Raw genomic sequence first — 17,666 nt, 5'->3', positions numbered from 1 at the left:
TTATAATACAGACTTTTGTTTTTGTCTTTCGGTGAAGGTAGCTGTAGGAACAAGGACAAAGTATAATTCTCTGATGTTCACACAAAGTCATGGGAGTCTCATCAGAATAGATTAATAAAAGTCAGGTCTGTAGCATCAGGATTAAGAATTCAATTTGAAGTAATACTGAAGTTAAGAGAAAACAAAAATGGTAGGAAAACAACCTCTCTGGGTGTTCCCGCTATATCACAGAATCAAAAGAAAAATGTCACACGTGGGTCTACAATTGAATCAAAACGTATAATGTTTCGAGGGGGATAAAAAAACTACTATCTTTTTAATCATAATCCAAACAATTCTGTGGCCTAATTTTTTCTACCTTTCTGATCAATGTCCTCACATACATGTTTTTACAATATATATATATATATATATGTATATATATATATATACACACATGTCTCCCAGTGTCTCTATGTTCAGGATTTTAATTGAGTGACCTAAATTCTTACAATACGTTTTCATGTTTTAGTCCACACATGCGTTGATAGCTGCAGGCAGGTTGTCTCTTTTAGGGCTTCACCTATCAGCTGGTTGCCATCTAAGTCAGACCCACCTGGTACCCTGTAAATTCTTAGATCAGCCGACTTTAAGATGTTTTAGAGAATCATATATATCAGTATATAATTAATGAGGAGTAAAAATATCATATCAAGCTGACATGACCCTATGATAAAAACTGCTTATGAAGTTCTAAAGCCCTATAAACAAACCGTAAAGATGGAGTGTTGCATTAGCTTTAGCAAAAACAGGCCACTAATATTTTTACTCCCCAGTTTCACAAATTGTATTTTAATCAACATGTGTAATAACGCTGTTGATCGTATGTATATCAGCTACTCATCATGCGGTAAAAATACAGATGGCCGTGGTTACTTCTATGTGTGTGTACGCATGTGCACACACCTATTTTTAGAAATGTGGTCATTGCTTGAGACAGTAACCATAGCATCCCAAGGTCTGTTCTAGTCTTCCCTGGATCCACAGTTCTTACTAGTTACGTGAACTTGGGCAAGCTATTTAAATTTCATGGGATCCTTTTTTCTTATCTATTGAATAAGGCACCCTCTTAGATCTCTTCCAGCTCAAATTCTATAATTCTATAATGACAGATAGGTTGAGAAATCACTTAGGAAGCAAATAATATAGTCAGGACAAGAATCTGATTCCTCCTTCCTTTCATTGACTTGATATAACAGAAACATTTCCAAAAATATTTTCTCAAACTTCCTTAGAGATATTTTACCTGCAAAGTGTCAGAAAAGTAAAACACACCAAATATTATTAGTAATGAGAGAACTGTTTAGACAACTAATTATAATGGAAATACCCCCAAGAAAAGAGACAAACTCTTCTGGCTTTTGTGTTATTCTTCTTAAAGGTCAGCAGTAGAATGTTTGGTCGGACTGACAACAAAATTGCTTTTTAGACATTGTACATGGAGAAATTTGGCCTGCTGCAGAACAGATTGTTTTTATTTGCTTAAGAAGCAATGCAAATCATTCTGGGGATGCAACCTGTTAACACATCCTCAAGTGTCCTGAATTTTGTATCGTTCCCACATAGTAACCTAGGGCTTTACGGGGTTTTCGTTGGTTGGTTGGCATTGGTTCAGGTATATTTTTTCCTTTTACTGCAAGATACCCCTACTATCTAATTGGTATTTTAAGAGCTGCTTATGTTTCTAATGAAAAATCAGTCCTCCAAAAGCAACAAGAGAACCAATAATTTATTAGAAATGAACTCAGTAGAAGTGTTTACTGTATCTTTCTTCAGCTTCTCTTCCTACCTATTGAGATTCAACTATGTAGTATTTGCAAAGTTGATTGAAACAAATTTTAAGGATATTTAAATCCCTTCGTGGTGGGAGGGGAGAGGACCGTACTTTGTGCTTCCAAGCAAAATAATGCTGTTTTTTTTTTTTTTTTAATCTACTCTATCTGAAAAACTGTAGTCTTAGGTCATCAGCAAATTCTGAGAAGTCATGAAAATTAACCTTGTAGAAGGCTTTATTTTATTTCTCACTCAATTATGGCCTAGTGAAAGTGTTTATTTTTAAATTATTATATTTGCATCACCTTCATTGCAGAATCTCCTTGGATCCTTGGTTAATAAGTAACTATCTCATCTAATTATTGTAATGATTTGCCATTCACTTGCGACTTGAAGTAAAAGGTCAATATAATGCAGCCTTACATCTCCCAAATCATATTAAATGTTAATGAAAGTAATTTTATTTCCAAACTGTTTAATTCAGATGGAAAATCTAAAGGACAATTAGTACATGCTGTCTTCTGTTTGAACGCCATACCAGTTGAGAGGTGGACTGAACCTCACAATGATTTTTACCCTATATGATGGCTTGAATCTTTTCAAAAGGGATTTGTGTCCTGAGGCCTAAGTTGGGTACATAAAATGAGAGGTTTAGTCTAGTGATCCGCATGATTATAGCCCAATTCGGTCTTGATTAAGAGGTGTTAATACCAGGTTCACTTACACAAAAAATAGATCTTCTTAGGGTTCCTAATGCTGGCAGGAGCAGGTGGGGAAGCAAGGTTGAATTCACTTGCTAAACATTTGTAGCAAGAAGAAAACATTTGTATTTTGTTGGGCCTGAAAATTTTGCTCAGAGAATGCTGACAAAGCAGGAAAATAGTTTGGAAAAAATAAGATTGATGGTAGGTCTGAAGAATGTTGTCTGGGCTGAATAAAGCCTTCTAGGGAATTGACAGTAGGAAGAAAAAAGATTAATGAAATCGTCCAAAGTTTTTATGAGACTTCTACAGATCTGGGCCCTTAGTCTGTGAGCATTGAACAGTCCATGTTTTGGAACAATTAAAGTTTAATTCAGAAGATGAAAATGATGCAGACTTTACATTCTGTCACTAATAGGAAGAGAAATTTGGCAAAGATGAGGATTAGGGGAATAACACGCCAACACAAAAAGTTTTCTGAGATTCAAGGTTATCAGCCCTTTGTAATTAAGCCATCTGCATTTCTTCTGCCAATGACACTGATAAGAATATAAAGATCTTTCCAACCTGCATAAGTGAGGGATAAGTTTTTAATGGTAGGCAATTCAAGATCAGCTTAGATATTTAGACTACTATTTGGAACCTTTTTTGAGACATATGCTTTCAATAAGTTCATGTGAAAATCTAGCAAGTCTTAAACAAATGTGATTTCTAATGAGAATTAAAGGCAAAAATAGCTTAATTTTTAGAGAGTTCTGATATTTTTCAAATCACCAGAATTGCTTTTTATTTTATTTTTTTACTTTATTTTGAGTGAGAGAGAGAGAGAGCACCAGCGGAGGAGTAGAGAAAGGGGGACAGAGAGAATCCCAAGCAGGCTCCACACTTGGGCACAGAGTCCAACTCAGGGCTCAGACTCACGACCCATGAGATCATGACCTGAGCCAAAATCAAGAGTCAGACGCTTAACCGACTGAGCCACCCAGGCGCCCCAGAATTGCTTTTTAAAAGACACATTTGAAGTTTTGAAACTGTAGATTTTTTTTTTAACCATCTGGTTCCATAACACCAAATGGATGTCCTTAGGACCATGACCTAGAGGTGGCCACAGTGTTCCGATGTCCCGCGTGTTCAACACAGAAGTGTTCATTGGCAAAGGGATGTTGAGCTGCAGCCATGGTTCTCTGTGTGGGACATCCCAATCAGCAGCAGCAGCAGCTGGGAAGATAAAAATTCTCAGGCCCTAACCCAGACCTCCTGAATTAGAAACTCAGGGTGAGCTCATTAATGTGCATTTTAACCAGCCCTCCAGGGGATGCTGGCATACATTAAAAGGCAAAGAACCTCTGGGCTAGATTAAGACGCCCACCTTCCAGGCCTTGTTTGTGCAAACAGAAGAGCTGGACTTCGAATTTGGTACACCTTCAGAGAACTAAGCTTATCGGTAAAGAGCTTGAGTTTTTTCAAAAAGGAATTTTAAAAGCTGTTTACCCCAAGAGAGTGAAGGCCCCTGGCTGGACCAGCTGAACCTAAGCAATATCCTTTCCTGAGAGAGTTCAAGGAGAATGAGATGGCCTCCCGTGATACAGGTACGGAATTCTCTCTCACACTGCAGTCTGTGCTAATGACATGGTTGCAGCTTAAACGGCAGGAAAAGTTTTGACTTCCTGTGGAAGAAGGGGACGTGGAGGTTAAGAAGGCAGACTCTGGAGGCAGCCTTTGCTGGGTTCTGCCACTTTCTAACTAGGTGAGCCTGAGCAAATTACTTAACTTCTCTGGGTCTATTTAATCATCTGTCAAATGTGGGACAGCATGGTCCTTAACACATAAGAAAGGTATTGAGTGCAGTACCTAGTACATGAGCATCACTCAACAAATAATGGCTGTCACTATTTTTATCATTGAGAGAATAGGAAATACAGTGTGCTGGCCAACTGGATGGAGCAGAAGCAGGGGTATCCCTGCTATACCATTTTTTCACCAATTTCAATGGTAAAGGTGTTCTGTTTTGTTTTTAAAATGTAGAAATTGCCATGTAGTACAGCAGTTCAACTTCTGGATACCTACCCAAAAGAATTGACAGCAAGGACTCTGACAAATATTTCTGATGAATACATAGCAGAATTATTCCCAATAGTGAAAAGGTGGAAATAACTCAAATGTCCATCAACAGACAAATGGGTAAAGAAAATCTATATATCACAATGCAACATTATTTAGTCTTAAAAAGGAATGAAAGTTGGGTAAATGCCATGGATGAACCTTGAAAAAGACTTAGGCTAAGTGAAATAAGCCAGATACCAAAGGACAAATATTGCATGGGTCTACTTGTAAGAGGTACCCAAAACAGGCCAGTTCATAGAGACAGAAAGTAGAATAGAGGTTACCAGGGAGTGGGGAGGAGGGAGGTGGCAAGTTACTATTTAACTGGCACAGAGATTCAGTTTGGGATGATGAAAACGTTCTGGAGGTGGATGGTAGTGTGAATGGACTTAATGCCACCGAGCGTATGCTTAACAATGGTTAACATGATCAATTTTATGTTACGTGTATTGTACTACATTAAAAAAATTTTTTCGAACTACTGAGATTTATCAGAACTGGCCTAGTTGAATTGAAAGACTAGCTAGATGCTGGAGTCTGAACCCATTCTTTTTTGTTTTTCTTAATCACTGAGATAACCCTTATCTTCAAACAACATAGACCACTATAGTTAACAAGACTCTGTCGTGTAATTGAAAGTTACAAGAGTCGATCTTAAATGTTCTTATCAGAAGTTAAAAAAGAATGTGTGACTCAGGGAGGTAATGGATATTAATTAAACTTATTGCGGAAATCATTTCTCAATATATACATATATCATTATGTTATACACAAGATTAGTACAATGTTCAAAGTCAATTATATCTCAATAAAATGGGGGGGGAGGAAATGATCCAACAAATTATCACCAAAAAAAACCCCAAAATTATGTAGATCATTATGGCTTTTAAGTTTTAGAACTCTGAAGTCAAGGGGCGCCTGGGTGGCGCAGTCGGTTAAGCGTCCGACTTCAGCCAGGTCACGATCTCGCGGTCCGTGAGTTCGAGCCCCGCGTCGGGCTCTGGGCTGACGGCTCAGAGCCTGGAGTCTGTTTCCGATTCTGTGTCTCCCTCTCTCTCTGCCCCTCCCCCGTTCATGCTCTGTCTCTCTCTGTCCCAAAAATAAATAAACGTTGAAAAAAAAAAAAAAAAAGAACTCTGAAGTCAAAAAAATATGCTCAACCGTCTCTTGAATTGGTGGTGATAAACAGCAAAAACAAAAAATTCCCATTTGGGGGAAAAAAGTTCCCATTTGGCTTGGTGTACTGGTGGCCAAAATGAGGTGCAGTCTCCCAACATTAGTGGTACTTATCCGTTAGCAAGCCTTTTTAGCACAGACTCACAAAATACTCTGAACCTTTTGTCTTTTTTGATTGCCATAAATCTCCGTAACCTATATAATTAGTCACATTCACTGATACTGCATTATGCAAACAGCAGTAAACCAAGAGCCACTCTTTGACCTTGGTTCTCACTTCTCTTAAATCCTTAACCCACCTCTACACAGACACTTATGTGTCTCCCACCCTGTGTGCCTCAGTGCCCAGCACGTCAACGGAGCCAAATGACTAAATGAACTGATAGCATCATACTTTGAGATTGGATTAAAATTGTCCAGGGAAACATTCTCAGTATGAAATATGTTCTTTCCCAGCAGAGTCTGGCTTTGGAATTGTCATGGTATCTTTCACCCTTTGTGTACTTTTGATCAGGATAGTCTCTAAATTGAGAGCTGGTCACAGGGGAGACTTTACCTCCAAAATGGCATGTGAAAAAGAAATGTCTTCAGAAGCTAAGGCATGGCTGAAAGGCTGCCGAGCTGAGAAAAAATAATCAGGTTGAAAATTGGAGGGTTCGCACTCTGAGATGCCATTTTCCCAAACTGCAGACGCTTATTTACAGGTTCAAGTGCTCACTGCCTTCTTCCTGGTGGGACTTTAGATCAGCTATCTCCCCTCATATTTCAGCCAAGTAAAGTCTGGCCACATCCCTACAGGCCAACATGCACCTTTCAAAACCAAAGACAAACTTCCTACCCTAAAAAGCCTCTCTCCCTTCCTCCACATCCTGTCTCCCATACCCCCACCCAAACACCAGTAAACGTCAGCCTATGGATTTCCTCAACCCAATACGCTAGATGCCTCTTTTATTGCATGTTGTGGCAGGAGAGAAGGATTAAATTACCGAGGCTGTCAGAAAGGACAAGCTCTCTGCCATACATTATCATTATCACTCGCTTCTTGGGTGAAAGAAAATGCAGTAAATCCCTCAAATACAAAGCAATAAAGACCGCTGGCTTTTACTGTCATGACTGCCAGTGCCATTAACAGGCAGTGACAGCGATGTGGCACTCTTAGATGTTGCTTGTATCTTTTCTGACAGTGTGCACATAAACCTGCCAGTGACATGACATTAGATCACATGACTATTCGGATTTGACTCTGGTTTCCAGAGCCGCTTTCTTTTCCCAGGCATACAAGTGAGGTGGCATGACTTGTGTCTCGAAAAACAGGTATTTATACAAATACAGAATGGTACTAATGTGGCATATTCCTGAGTGACTTCCTCCTGTGGATTTTTTTTTTTTTTTTTGGTATAGTGATCTACGTGGATAAAGAAAACAACCAAGCAAAGAGAGACATCTTAAAAGCTATCCTACTGAAACAAGAGATGCCCAATAGAAGGTACCTTTAGCATTCTAAATTATCTCATGGCTTCTGTAAACGTAGATCTCCGTGGCACGGTGTGGCGAAAGAAAATGTATAACGAGGAATCAGAGAACCTGACTTCTCTGATTTCACTCTGTATCCGTGAATGAGTATGTTTCCTCTCGGGGTCTCTTTTCCTCCCGGAAATACAGGAGGCCTGCATACCATACAGAGTAACTGTAAAGATCCCACAGAGCCTGCCGAGCCAAAGGCCATACAGTATGTATGCAGGACCCCATTACTGGCCGAGTAGAACTGCAAAAAGCGTAATGTACTTGTAAGGAGGGTACGCTCTGCAGCCAAATGGTTTGAGTTCACGTTTCATCACCTACTAGCTGTCTGACCTTGGATAAGTATCCTGCGCCTCATATCGTCTCCATCTGTAAAATGGCGGTAATAATACCATATAGGGTTGTTGTCAGGATTAAATGAGATCATATGAGTGAGATGGCCGGAATAGAACCTGACAACACAGTGGGCAATAAGTGGTCGATGTCCTCAGTGGAAGTGGGAGTAATATCAATATTATTATTTGGAATAGCTCATCACCCTTTCAGACGAATTTTACCTTCCTATCATTGTTTAATTCACTTCATGTTATTTTGTTAGTCTTTTTATTTTTGTTTATTATTTTATTTTTTATTATTATTTATTTATTTTACTTTATTATTTTATTTATTATTTTTATTATTATTATTTATTTTATTTTATTTATTATTTATTTATTTATTTATTTTTGCAAATTTGAACAGAAGACTTTGCAATTCCGTTTTGGGAGAGAACTGATACCCTTTTTAAGAAGGAAACACCCTGATGTCACTAACTTCCTGCTTTTGCGTGAGCTCCCACGTTGTACAGTTTGAAGAGTTATGTGAGGTGCTGCCCATCAACCCCTCTGCTGGCTCTCCTCCCTTGGTCTGGGTGGGCCCTTTATCTCTCTGTTGTGCTCTTCTCCTTGCCTTTGTGGTCCACAGATGACACAGCCTCAGAAACGGAGCTCACCCCTGCCCACCTTAGAAAGAGGCTCAAATTCTCAGTTTTCCTAGAGGGCATGAAGTGAATGTTAAAGACATTCTATTTTTCAAAAGAGCCTCCAAACTATCATTTGATCTTCTAAGAAAGGAGACTGGAATTCTTAGTTCTTAGGATGTGATAGCAGCTTTTTCATTAACTCCTTGAAACACACATGTCAATTCTTTGGATCTCAGTTCTGAAGCGGTGCTAAAAAAACAAAACAAAACAAAACAAAAAAACAACCCTGTTAATTAGCCTGGAGCTCCGTTTTTTCCCAGCACGGTTGATAATCATCCTTTACCTATTTACTTTGTCTGCTTGAGCTTCTTGCAGAGCCCCCTCGCAAAGCCCCTCACATACCACCAGTCTCCCAGGGTTATCCCAGGTCCCAAGTGGTTACATAGCACTGACCATGACATCTGCTTCTCTGCAGTCAACAAGCTGGGTCATCACTGACCAGGACTGAGCTCTGTTCCAGCAGACAAGCCCTGGGCTGGACTTCCCGATCTTTTCCGTCTCACTTGTCTACCTCTGTGTTCACTTTGTTTCTGGAATGTCAGAACCTATTAGTAGCACCCCTCAGCCGGGGAGAGCAATTGTGTTTCCTCAAAAGTGTGTATTTTTTAAAAGACAGATTCTGCTTTAAATGTAGACCTGCCTTTCCTCAGAAGACCTTCTTGTAACCAAAATAGTATTAAAAATTTTTTAAAGTCCACAATAAATGTAATGACTCCCAATGACCCATCCTTGTTTCTCCAAATTCTCTAAATGACCCCTAGAGACACAAACGTTCGTGTCATTTTGAGAAAAACCGAGAAAGGCACTGCAGGTGCAGAGTGATGGCGGGCTGACGGTGGCACAGCAAATGCCCGTAGCTCTGAAGTGTGCACCACTAACCTCCGTGGCAGGAATGGGGCCATCATGGGAGAGAATGGACGGGCCCACTTTTCTCCCTGACGGTATCCTTTTCTTCAGGAAAAAGGAGGAGTTTGTGTTTACATGTTTCCACAGCCAAAAGACCGTTGTTATTCCAGTGAATGTTCCCACCTTTTACAAATACAGGTCACATTACCTCACATTATTTAAAGTATCTGCTAGTTTATAAGAATTCATTTTCTCAAGCAGCAACCCTCTTGGGTTTTGGAGATAGTTTACAAAGCCACAGTCAGAGAAGTTTGGCCAGGGTTTTCTGACACACATGAAATTATGTACATTGATGATGAATTACATACAGCACCTTTGCATCTTGCCCCATGCTATATTTGCATATACAATATATATGCATATGTTTGCATATATTCCGTCACTTTAAAACGGAACACCTGGGTGACTCAGTCCATTGAGTGTCATACTCATTATTTCAACTCAGGTCAAGATCCAGGGTTGTGGGATTGAGTCCTGCACCGGGCTCCACACATGGATCCTGCTTGAGATTCTCTCACTCTCTCCCTCTGCCCCTCCGCCCCCCACCCACATGCATATGCTCTGTCTCTTTCTTTCTCTCTCTCTCTCTCTCAAATAAAAATAAATAAATAATATGGAGGTAACACATTAAAGTGGGACTTTCAAAATTATTTATGTGAGGGCCGCCTGGGTGGCTCAGTCGGTTAAGCGTCCGACTTCCACTCAGGTCATGATCTCACAGTTCATGAGTTCAAGCCCCACGTTGGGCTCTGTGCTGACAGCTTGAAGCCTGCTTAGGATTCTCTCTCTCTGACCCTGCGCCACTCACGCTCTGTCTTTCTCCCTCTCTCTCTCAAAAATAAATATACATTTAAAAAAGAGAGAGAGAGAGAAAGTATTTATTTGAAGTCATAGCTTTGACACGGACTTCAAGTTCTTTTTTGGTTTCATTTCTTCATTTCAGCTGTTCTGTTGAGCAGCTCCAACATGACATCAGAATTCTAATATGTAACCCTCACAGGCAACCCTTCAGCCCCTCTATCCTGTTTTATACAAAAAGGGATTATTTCAGAATGAGGAAAGAATCAAAAATATTACACGATTTAAGGAGCTTTAGTGCTTTCTGATTTCCTCAATAACAGCAAGTGACATTTGAGGTCTAAATCTTGATGTCCAGCCCAGGGCCCGCCTTCTCCAGTAAGCCTTCTTCAAATGAGCCAGCCTTCAGTAGGATCGTCCATTTTGCAATTCATGTAGTAATTCAAAAACCGTTTATAATCTCCTATATAGGTGTCAGGAGCTGAATTCTGGACAAGGTGAAGTCCCTGAACTTAAACAGAGTTTACATCCCACTGAGGAAGGCAGACACCAACAAGTAAACCAATTACATATTACAATAAGTACAAAGAGAAAGTTAAACAAGTTAGAATAGAACGGTGAAGGCAGATCTAAGGAGGTGACCAAAAGCTGGATATGAGGGATGAGAGAACCCAGTCAGGTCATGAACAGCCTCAGGAACACCATTCATTCCAGGCAGAGGGAGCTCCAGGCACACAGGAAGACATAGAGGTCTGTGTCTAGGACCCGGCAGAGGGGTTAGCAAGGCAGATTTCTCTGGGAAAGGAAGAGTTTTGCAGGAGGAGAGGGAGGAAGAAGAGGCAGAAGCAGCCCGTGTGTCGCTTCCCGTCTCACCTCCACATGGGTACTTGGCATCTCCCCCCTGTGTCCGTCCCGGTCCTCAGACTGGGTCCTCTTCGGGACACGAAACAAGGTGTCCACTCTGTTTTGGCTTAAAGCTGAGACGTAAGATGTCTTCTGTACAGTTTAAACTAAGCCAGACTGTGGCTTTTACATTATCTTAGTACACCTTCTTTCCTTTTTAAAGCTTGACTTCGCAGTTTCTTAATTTCCTATTTGACGTCTCACTTGGCTCTCTGTAGAATTCAAAACAAGAAATACTGAATGTGGGTTTCTAGCCATTTCTCTGGCATTTAGAAGGGTTCATTTTTCTTCCTTTTTGTCTCAGAATTCTCATATGTTCAGTGGAGGTAAAGGTCTGCATTTGTAAAGCGATAGAGATATATCCTTAAATATGAGACAGTACAGGAGGATAACACTTAACAATATTAGTGCGATCTGTACAACCTCTATTTTTCTGTAAGCCTTGTGGATGTACAGTGTGCATCAACTCGTTTGACTGATACAGTCATCGTATGATTTGGCAATTTCAGTTTTCAACAGAAACGAGCATTCCCCAGGTCTTCTTCTTCTCTTCCATTAGAAATGTAGAAGCTTAAGCAGTCCTACGTAGATTAATAATGATAGTCATAAAAGTGGAAACACTGTGTTTACCATGTTCCAGGCACTGTTTACATGCATCATCTCATTTGAGTGCCCGCAAGAGCCCTGAGATAGGCATAACTCTTCCCATTCTACAGATACAAGATCAGAGAGGTTAAGCAATGTGTCCGAGGTCACAAAGTTAATAGTAGGAAAGCAGAAACTGGAACTCAAAACGGGTGCCCTTAACCACTCCATCCTAATCCCTCTATTTTATGCATCATGTAAAGCATTCAGTGTATCCACTTAACAGACCAGCATCTGCACTCTTGACAATTATTGTGTGACTACGTATTGCCTTTGATTTCAACCGAAGGGATTCGTAATCAAAATGTATTGCTGACTGATAACAGGGACTCCATAAAGGAATTAAACGTTGAATACTTATTTTCAGCAAGTTAGTTAAATACTATCATGTTTACCTATCAGCGTTTGGAAAAGATTTTCTTCGAGCATATTTTTCAAGGCATGATTTCTCGGAGACTTAGAATTTCATCTAAAAATGTTATCTCAGAAACAAGTTTCTTGTCTTGTATCTGATTTGGGATGGATACGTTCTGAAAATGGTTAAAATGGTAGTTTACAAGCATCCATGGTTTAAGTTATGCTGCCAAGACATATCCAAAGAGCACTTAACTGTAAATTCCTGTCATTTGGTCAATCCAAGTGTTTGGCCTCAGCACAAGCCACTAATTCAAATCAGTTCCATCAGAACCTTACAATTATGTGTCTAAAAGTAAAATAAAACTTGGATGCTATGATTGTGAACTAAAACATTGCTGAAGTAACACAAACATTTCATGTAGCTTTTGGGCAGAGCTACCTCATTTACCTGACGTGACTCAGGATGTTACCCGGCGAGCGCCGTGTCTGCGTTTCGCGGAACACATATAGTTGGAGAGACTGCTTAGTAGTCACTCTGAAGGTGTACGTTTCTATAGACAATGTTGCATTTCTTTTGAAAACGGGGCCCTGATCTCCCTGGTCCTTCTCCACTTGATCTTTCTAACTTAAAAATAGATGTGTCGGGGCACCTGGGTGGCGCAGTCAGTTAAGCATCCGACTTCAGCTCAGGTTCCCGGGTTCGAGCCCCGAGTCAGGATCTGTGCTGACAGCTCAGAGCCTGGAGCCTGCTTTGGACTCAGTGTCTCCCTCTCTCTCTCTGCCCCTTCCCTGCTCATGCTCTGTCTGTCTGTCTCTCTCTCTCTCTCTCTCAAAAGTAAACATTAAAAAAAAAGTAAAAGTGTCAAAATATGATCAGATGGTGCATATTAGAACGAACATCTGGTTCTTCTCTTTACCTAGTAATTTTCTCAGATTCTAGAGTTAAATGTTAATCAGCACTTGGAAAAGTGGATTCGTGTTCATTTGAAGGCTGGGTGTGCTATAATAATTGTAATAGTTCATGCAATAACTTATCTAACCTCACGTAATTTGCTTTTTATTGGAATAATTGGAAACTTTGAGATTTCATACTTAGTGATAAAGCCCCATTTGGGAGTTGTGTTTCATGGTGATTTTTTTTCGCACTGTGTGGTGATTCTCTGTTTTGTCCCTTCTCAGCATTCGCTTCACTGTGGTCAGCGACCCTCCAGAGGATGAGCAGGACCTGGAGTGTGAGGACATTGGCATAGTTGACATTGACCTCGCTGACATGTTTCAGGAAGGGAGAGACATCATCGAGCAAAATATCGATGGTATGGGTGGAAGGATTGCTCAATTTGTACAATTGCTGAAATCCAAATTCTTTATTAAAACCTTCTTTTTAGTTGGCTGCAGGGACGTTGAGTCACACGCTGGTTGAATCCTTTGCAACCCAAGCTGACTTCTTCTTGAAGCTGGAAGCTTTTGCCTACAGTCCCTCCCTTCCCCTCCCCCCTCTGCCCTCCTTTCAATCAACAGAAATTTTAAAATAATTAATTGCGCTTCTCAAGGAGTTATTCATTTTGGTAGTGTTAGGGGTGAGTGTGTGACAACAATGTGGCCATTGGATGTTTTTCGTGTTGTTTATGGAAGCTTCCTGCTGTCAAGCCTTATTTCAGCCAAGGCATGTTATTCTGAGTCATCATTATAGTGTCTTTTGCAAGGCTTCTCTTTAATTCAGTGTCACAATCCAGTGATGGAGCCACTGCAGATAACTCCAAGCGGTACCACTCACTTATTTCCTAGCAGGACTCAGGGAGGAGGACAGGATTCCTGACAAAATGTACTCTCCTGGATTTTCACCTCAGAGGCATGAGTCCCATCGGTGCTTACTTTCTACCCTCTGTATCCTTACAGAACGTATTTAGAACATGCTGAAGGAATTGTGCTTTATGAATCAGACTTTTCAAAATCATACCGAGGATGACCTGGGTTGTTCACGGTAAATGGAGAACGGAGGCCGAGCTCTGGTCTCCTTGGTCACGTTAGCGGAGCCATGTCTGGGAAGCTGTCCATGGCTTGTTTACTCCTTTATTCATGCATTAAATGAACACTTATTTGAGCACCTCTTAAGTGCCAAACACTCTGTGACACCAGAGTTCATCTGCGGTTCACACGTCAGGCCGCCTGTCCTGAGAATGTGCTAGAAGATCAAGATCAGAAGTCAAGATCAAGCCAAATAATTAACCGAATCGGAAACCTATCCTGGGAAATCCTCATAGACCACACATATTACGTGACAGTTTGTCACAACTTCGTGTAGCACAGAAAAAAAGAAAAAAAGGATGAGAAGATTAGAATGTTACCCTAAACCCTCTTACAGACAACCAGAACCAAGAGAGTCTGACAGAAATGAGAAAAATTATCTCTGCTGTATGTTCTTACTCCTTTCTCCACTCAGTGTTGTCTCGCGACCCATCCTCTCATTCTGAGAGTCCCCGTATGGCCATACTCATCTGACGCAGCTACTGTGGCCATGTTCTGAAAGAGAGGCAAACCCTTAAACACTGGCCAGGTCAGGATTCTAACGCTGGGTTCTGTGCCAGACAAAGCGGCGAGGAGTCCCAACGGAGAGGTGTAAACTCAGGGGACCGAGCTGGGGACCACTTGGGCCCTGTGACCTCCCGTCTGCTCAGGTCAACCTGAGGCTTTGTATACCAAGTTGTGTTTAAAGGTTTCCTCAAAACAAAGATTTGGAATTGTCATCTGTTATCCCTTTTAGGCTTTCTTTATTCTAGCTTAGAAATTCCGATCCTATGTGCGAACCGTTTTCTTACAGCCTTTCCACTAGATAAACTTCAGGATAGATCATGAGGCTTAAGTCCACAAACAACATGTATGTACACGTGTGATAGACCCGAAATGTGTCTCTTCAGACACACATGACAGGCTTCAAGTTTTAGATTTCTGAGATGCCAGTGAACTTTGGACTCTTATAAAGCTGTTTTCGCCTTTTCTTTTCTTTTTTTTTTTAAGTTTGTTTATTTTGAGAGAGAGGGAGAGGGTGTGCGCCGCATGAGTGGGGGAAGGGCAGAGAGAGGAGAGAAAGAGAGAGAGAGAGAGAGAGAGAGAGAGAGAGAGTCCCAAGCAGGCCCCGCGCTGTCAGTGCAGAGCCTATCGGGGCTCGATCCCGTGAACCTTGAGACCACGACCTGAGCCAAAATCGAGAGGCGGCCGCTTAACCGACTGAGCCGCCCAGGCGCCCCCCGTTTTCGTCTTTTCAACTCCTGTCTCATGTGGCCTATCTGAAGAAAGAAATCGGGTGAGTGATATTCATACTCTTCTGCTATTTTTCTCCCTAGTTCTGGATGCACGGGCAGACGGTGGAGGCATTGGCAAGCTCAGGGTCACAGTCGAAGCACTCCAGGCCCTACGGTCTGTCTACGAGCAGCACAGAGAGGACCTGGAGGCTGAAAGAAGCCGCTCCAGAGGCATCTCCTCCTCCCGAGTAAACACTCACATGAAAGCCCTGAGATGAGATCTTTGTAATCACTCTGGTGTATATAATCTATAATTCATGGGACGCGGGGAGGGGGAGGTCCGGGTCGGCAGTGTTCAAGTTTTGTATACTTTTTCATTTGTTTATTTTGCTACTCCCTCCTTCCCACGACTGCCACCCCTCGGGACTTCAGTTCTCCACCATGGGCAGTGCCTCCTCAATAATTCATACCTACATGATAGCATGAGAAAGCCCATTTGCATTTTCAACACTTTCTTATGAAGAACTGACATGCAATTCCCATTTTTATTTGTAATAAGCAAAAAGGATAAATCTGAGAAAACCTAGGAAAAAGACACACTTTTATGTTATCCCTAATCGTCCCACTAAATGGAATGCCTACGATTAGCCTCATTAAGAGTTTTATACTGTGAAGATTTTATTAGAAGCAATATATGAAAATTACTTGGATTAATGTGTTAATCTTCCTCTTTAAAATGCTAATATCCATTTTATGCACATTAAAGCTCAGTATGCATTTTCTTTGATGCATGCAGTTTCTATCAATTAAATATAAAGAAGGAGACTCGGCACCAACTTCTGAAATTACTTCAAGTTTTTGGTTTTCTTTCTTAAAAATCACAGTTCTTCCCGTTTGTATGGTTTTTATGTATTCGCGATGGTGATACGGGATCCAGGGACGTGAAATTTATACTTTGAAAACTTAGCTTATGACATAGGAAAAAAAATTATTAAAAGTATGGTTCACATTCTGATATGCTTAGTTAGACCTGAAAGGAATATCTTTTTTTTATCATTTTTTAAAATTTACATCAAGCCTTGTACAAAGGTGGGGTGGATCTGGATAACCAGATCCTCGAAAAGCCGCTCAGAAAGTTAATTTTCTAGCTTTTACCCAATCTCACTGAAGGATTTAATTGATATTTTTAATGGAGCCGTGAATCAATGCTGCAAAGGAATTGTCTCTAGAGGTCTAGGATATAATGCATTTCATTTTTTAATTTACTTTTTTATTTGTCATTTTCTTCAAAGGATTTTTATAGGCTGTGGGTTTTCACTGTTTGCAAACAGGCTATGTTCCTTCTTAAGCATATGTAAAGTATTCAGGGAGATAAGTAATTTATTAAAATCTACCTAATTTGCCGTGATATATTAAATCTCTGCTTCAGTGATCACAGACCATTTCATTTAGAGAATTAGGCATTCCCTCTTTGTGTGATTAAAGCTCTGGAAAATGAGTTCTTTGCTCCTATTTGTGAACATTCAAAGCCTGCTAATGGCAAGAAGATGGAATAGATTATGAGACAATTCATTACAGTTCAACAGAAAAAAAAAAAGCAGCTATAATGCAAAAATGCAAGTATGAATATCTGCATATAGTTTGAACCATCTGTGCTCTAATGGCTTCAATAATGACTCTCGTCTTTAGGAGGCTTTGAAATGACATCCGTACAATATTAATTTGTTGATGTACATTGTGGGACCAGTAGAGTACGATCTGACCGCAGAAATCTATAAATTCTGTCTCTACCATTGGGCCTCCCTGTCTGGGGCCCGCCATCTCCAAGAAGAATCTTGCTCTCATCAGACTCTGCAAATCTTCATAATAACTCATTCCTCTGGAACCTTCTAGAGACCGCAAACATCTGCAGACTAAACCTCTCCAATCCTAGTAAACAGCCACATGTTTGTTGTCACTTCAGCTGGCTCTGAGCTCATCTTTTTGGCCTCTCTTTCTAGCTTTCTTTGGCTTCATGCAGTTACGGTGTCATTAAGGCCCATAATATTCCCTGCAGTAATTTAAAACAGCCGGATTATACCCTGGGATTAACTGAGTGGTTTTTGAGACATTTATTGTGGTATTCTCCCAGGAGGTTTGTATTATTGTTTTAAAACGTTACATCCCAAACTAAATACCCTTTCTGCGGGGAAAGAACCGGACCGCGCTGACTTCTTATGATCTTTAAGTGGAAAGGGGGAGTTTTTATCAGGAATCTTCTGAGACCTCGTCAGTCGGGTGGAATGTATACCTCAGACACGATTAGAGAACCAGCCGTGTTTCTGTCACATTCACGTTTGCTTGTATAGATTATCAAAGGTCTCTTTTCTAGCCGTAAAAAATTTCACCTTGTAACCACGTAAATTTTTACAAGTCTCCTTTTCTTAAGTAATTGAATAGCTGCTGACACATTTTCAAGTGGGTAAGTCGTACTGAATGCCATCG

General features: G+C 40.6%; 1 protein-coding gene across 2 annotated transcripts in view; it reads left to right on the top strand.

Annotated features, from left to right (window-relative positions):
- The window catches only part of RPGRIP1L (RPGRIP1 like), a 92,924-nt gene extending 75,780 nt beyond the window's left edge, over window positions 1-17,144 (top strand). For both annotated transcript variants that reach the window (XM_043599211.1, XM_043599210.1), the window contains exons 24-26: window positions 7,194-7,278; window positions 13,123-13,256; window positions 15,285-17,144. In XM_043599211.1, the coding sequence (XP_043455146.1) occupies window positions 7,194-7,278; window positions 13,123-13,256; window positions 15,285-15,460 (395 nt within the window). In that variant the 3' untranslated portion in view covers window positions 15,461-17,144. The remainder of the gene's footprint in view (window positions 1-7,193; window positions 7,279-13,122; window positions 13,257-15,284) is intronic.
- The last annotated feature ends 522 nt before the right edge of the window (window positions 17,145-17,666 follow it).

The sequence above is a fragment of the Prionailurus bengalensis genome, chromosome E2 (genome assembly GCF_016509475.1).
Source record: "Prionailurus bengalensis isolate Pbe53 chromosome E2, Fcat_Pben_1.1_paternal_pri, whole genome shotgun sequence".
Lineage (NCBI taxonomy): Eukaryota > Metazoa > Chordata > Mammalia > Carnivora > Felidae > Prionailurus > Prionailurus bengalensis.
Note: the sequence above shows the minus strand (reverse complement) of the source record. Positions and strands in the feature narration are given on the sequence as shown.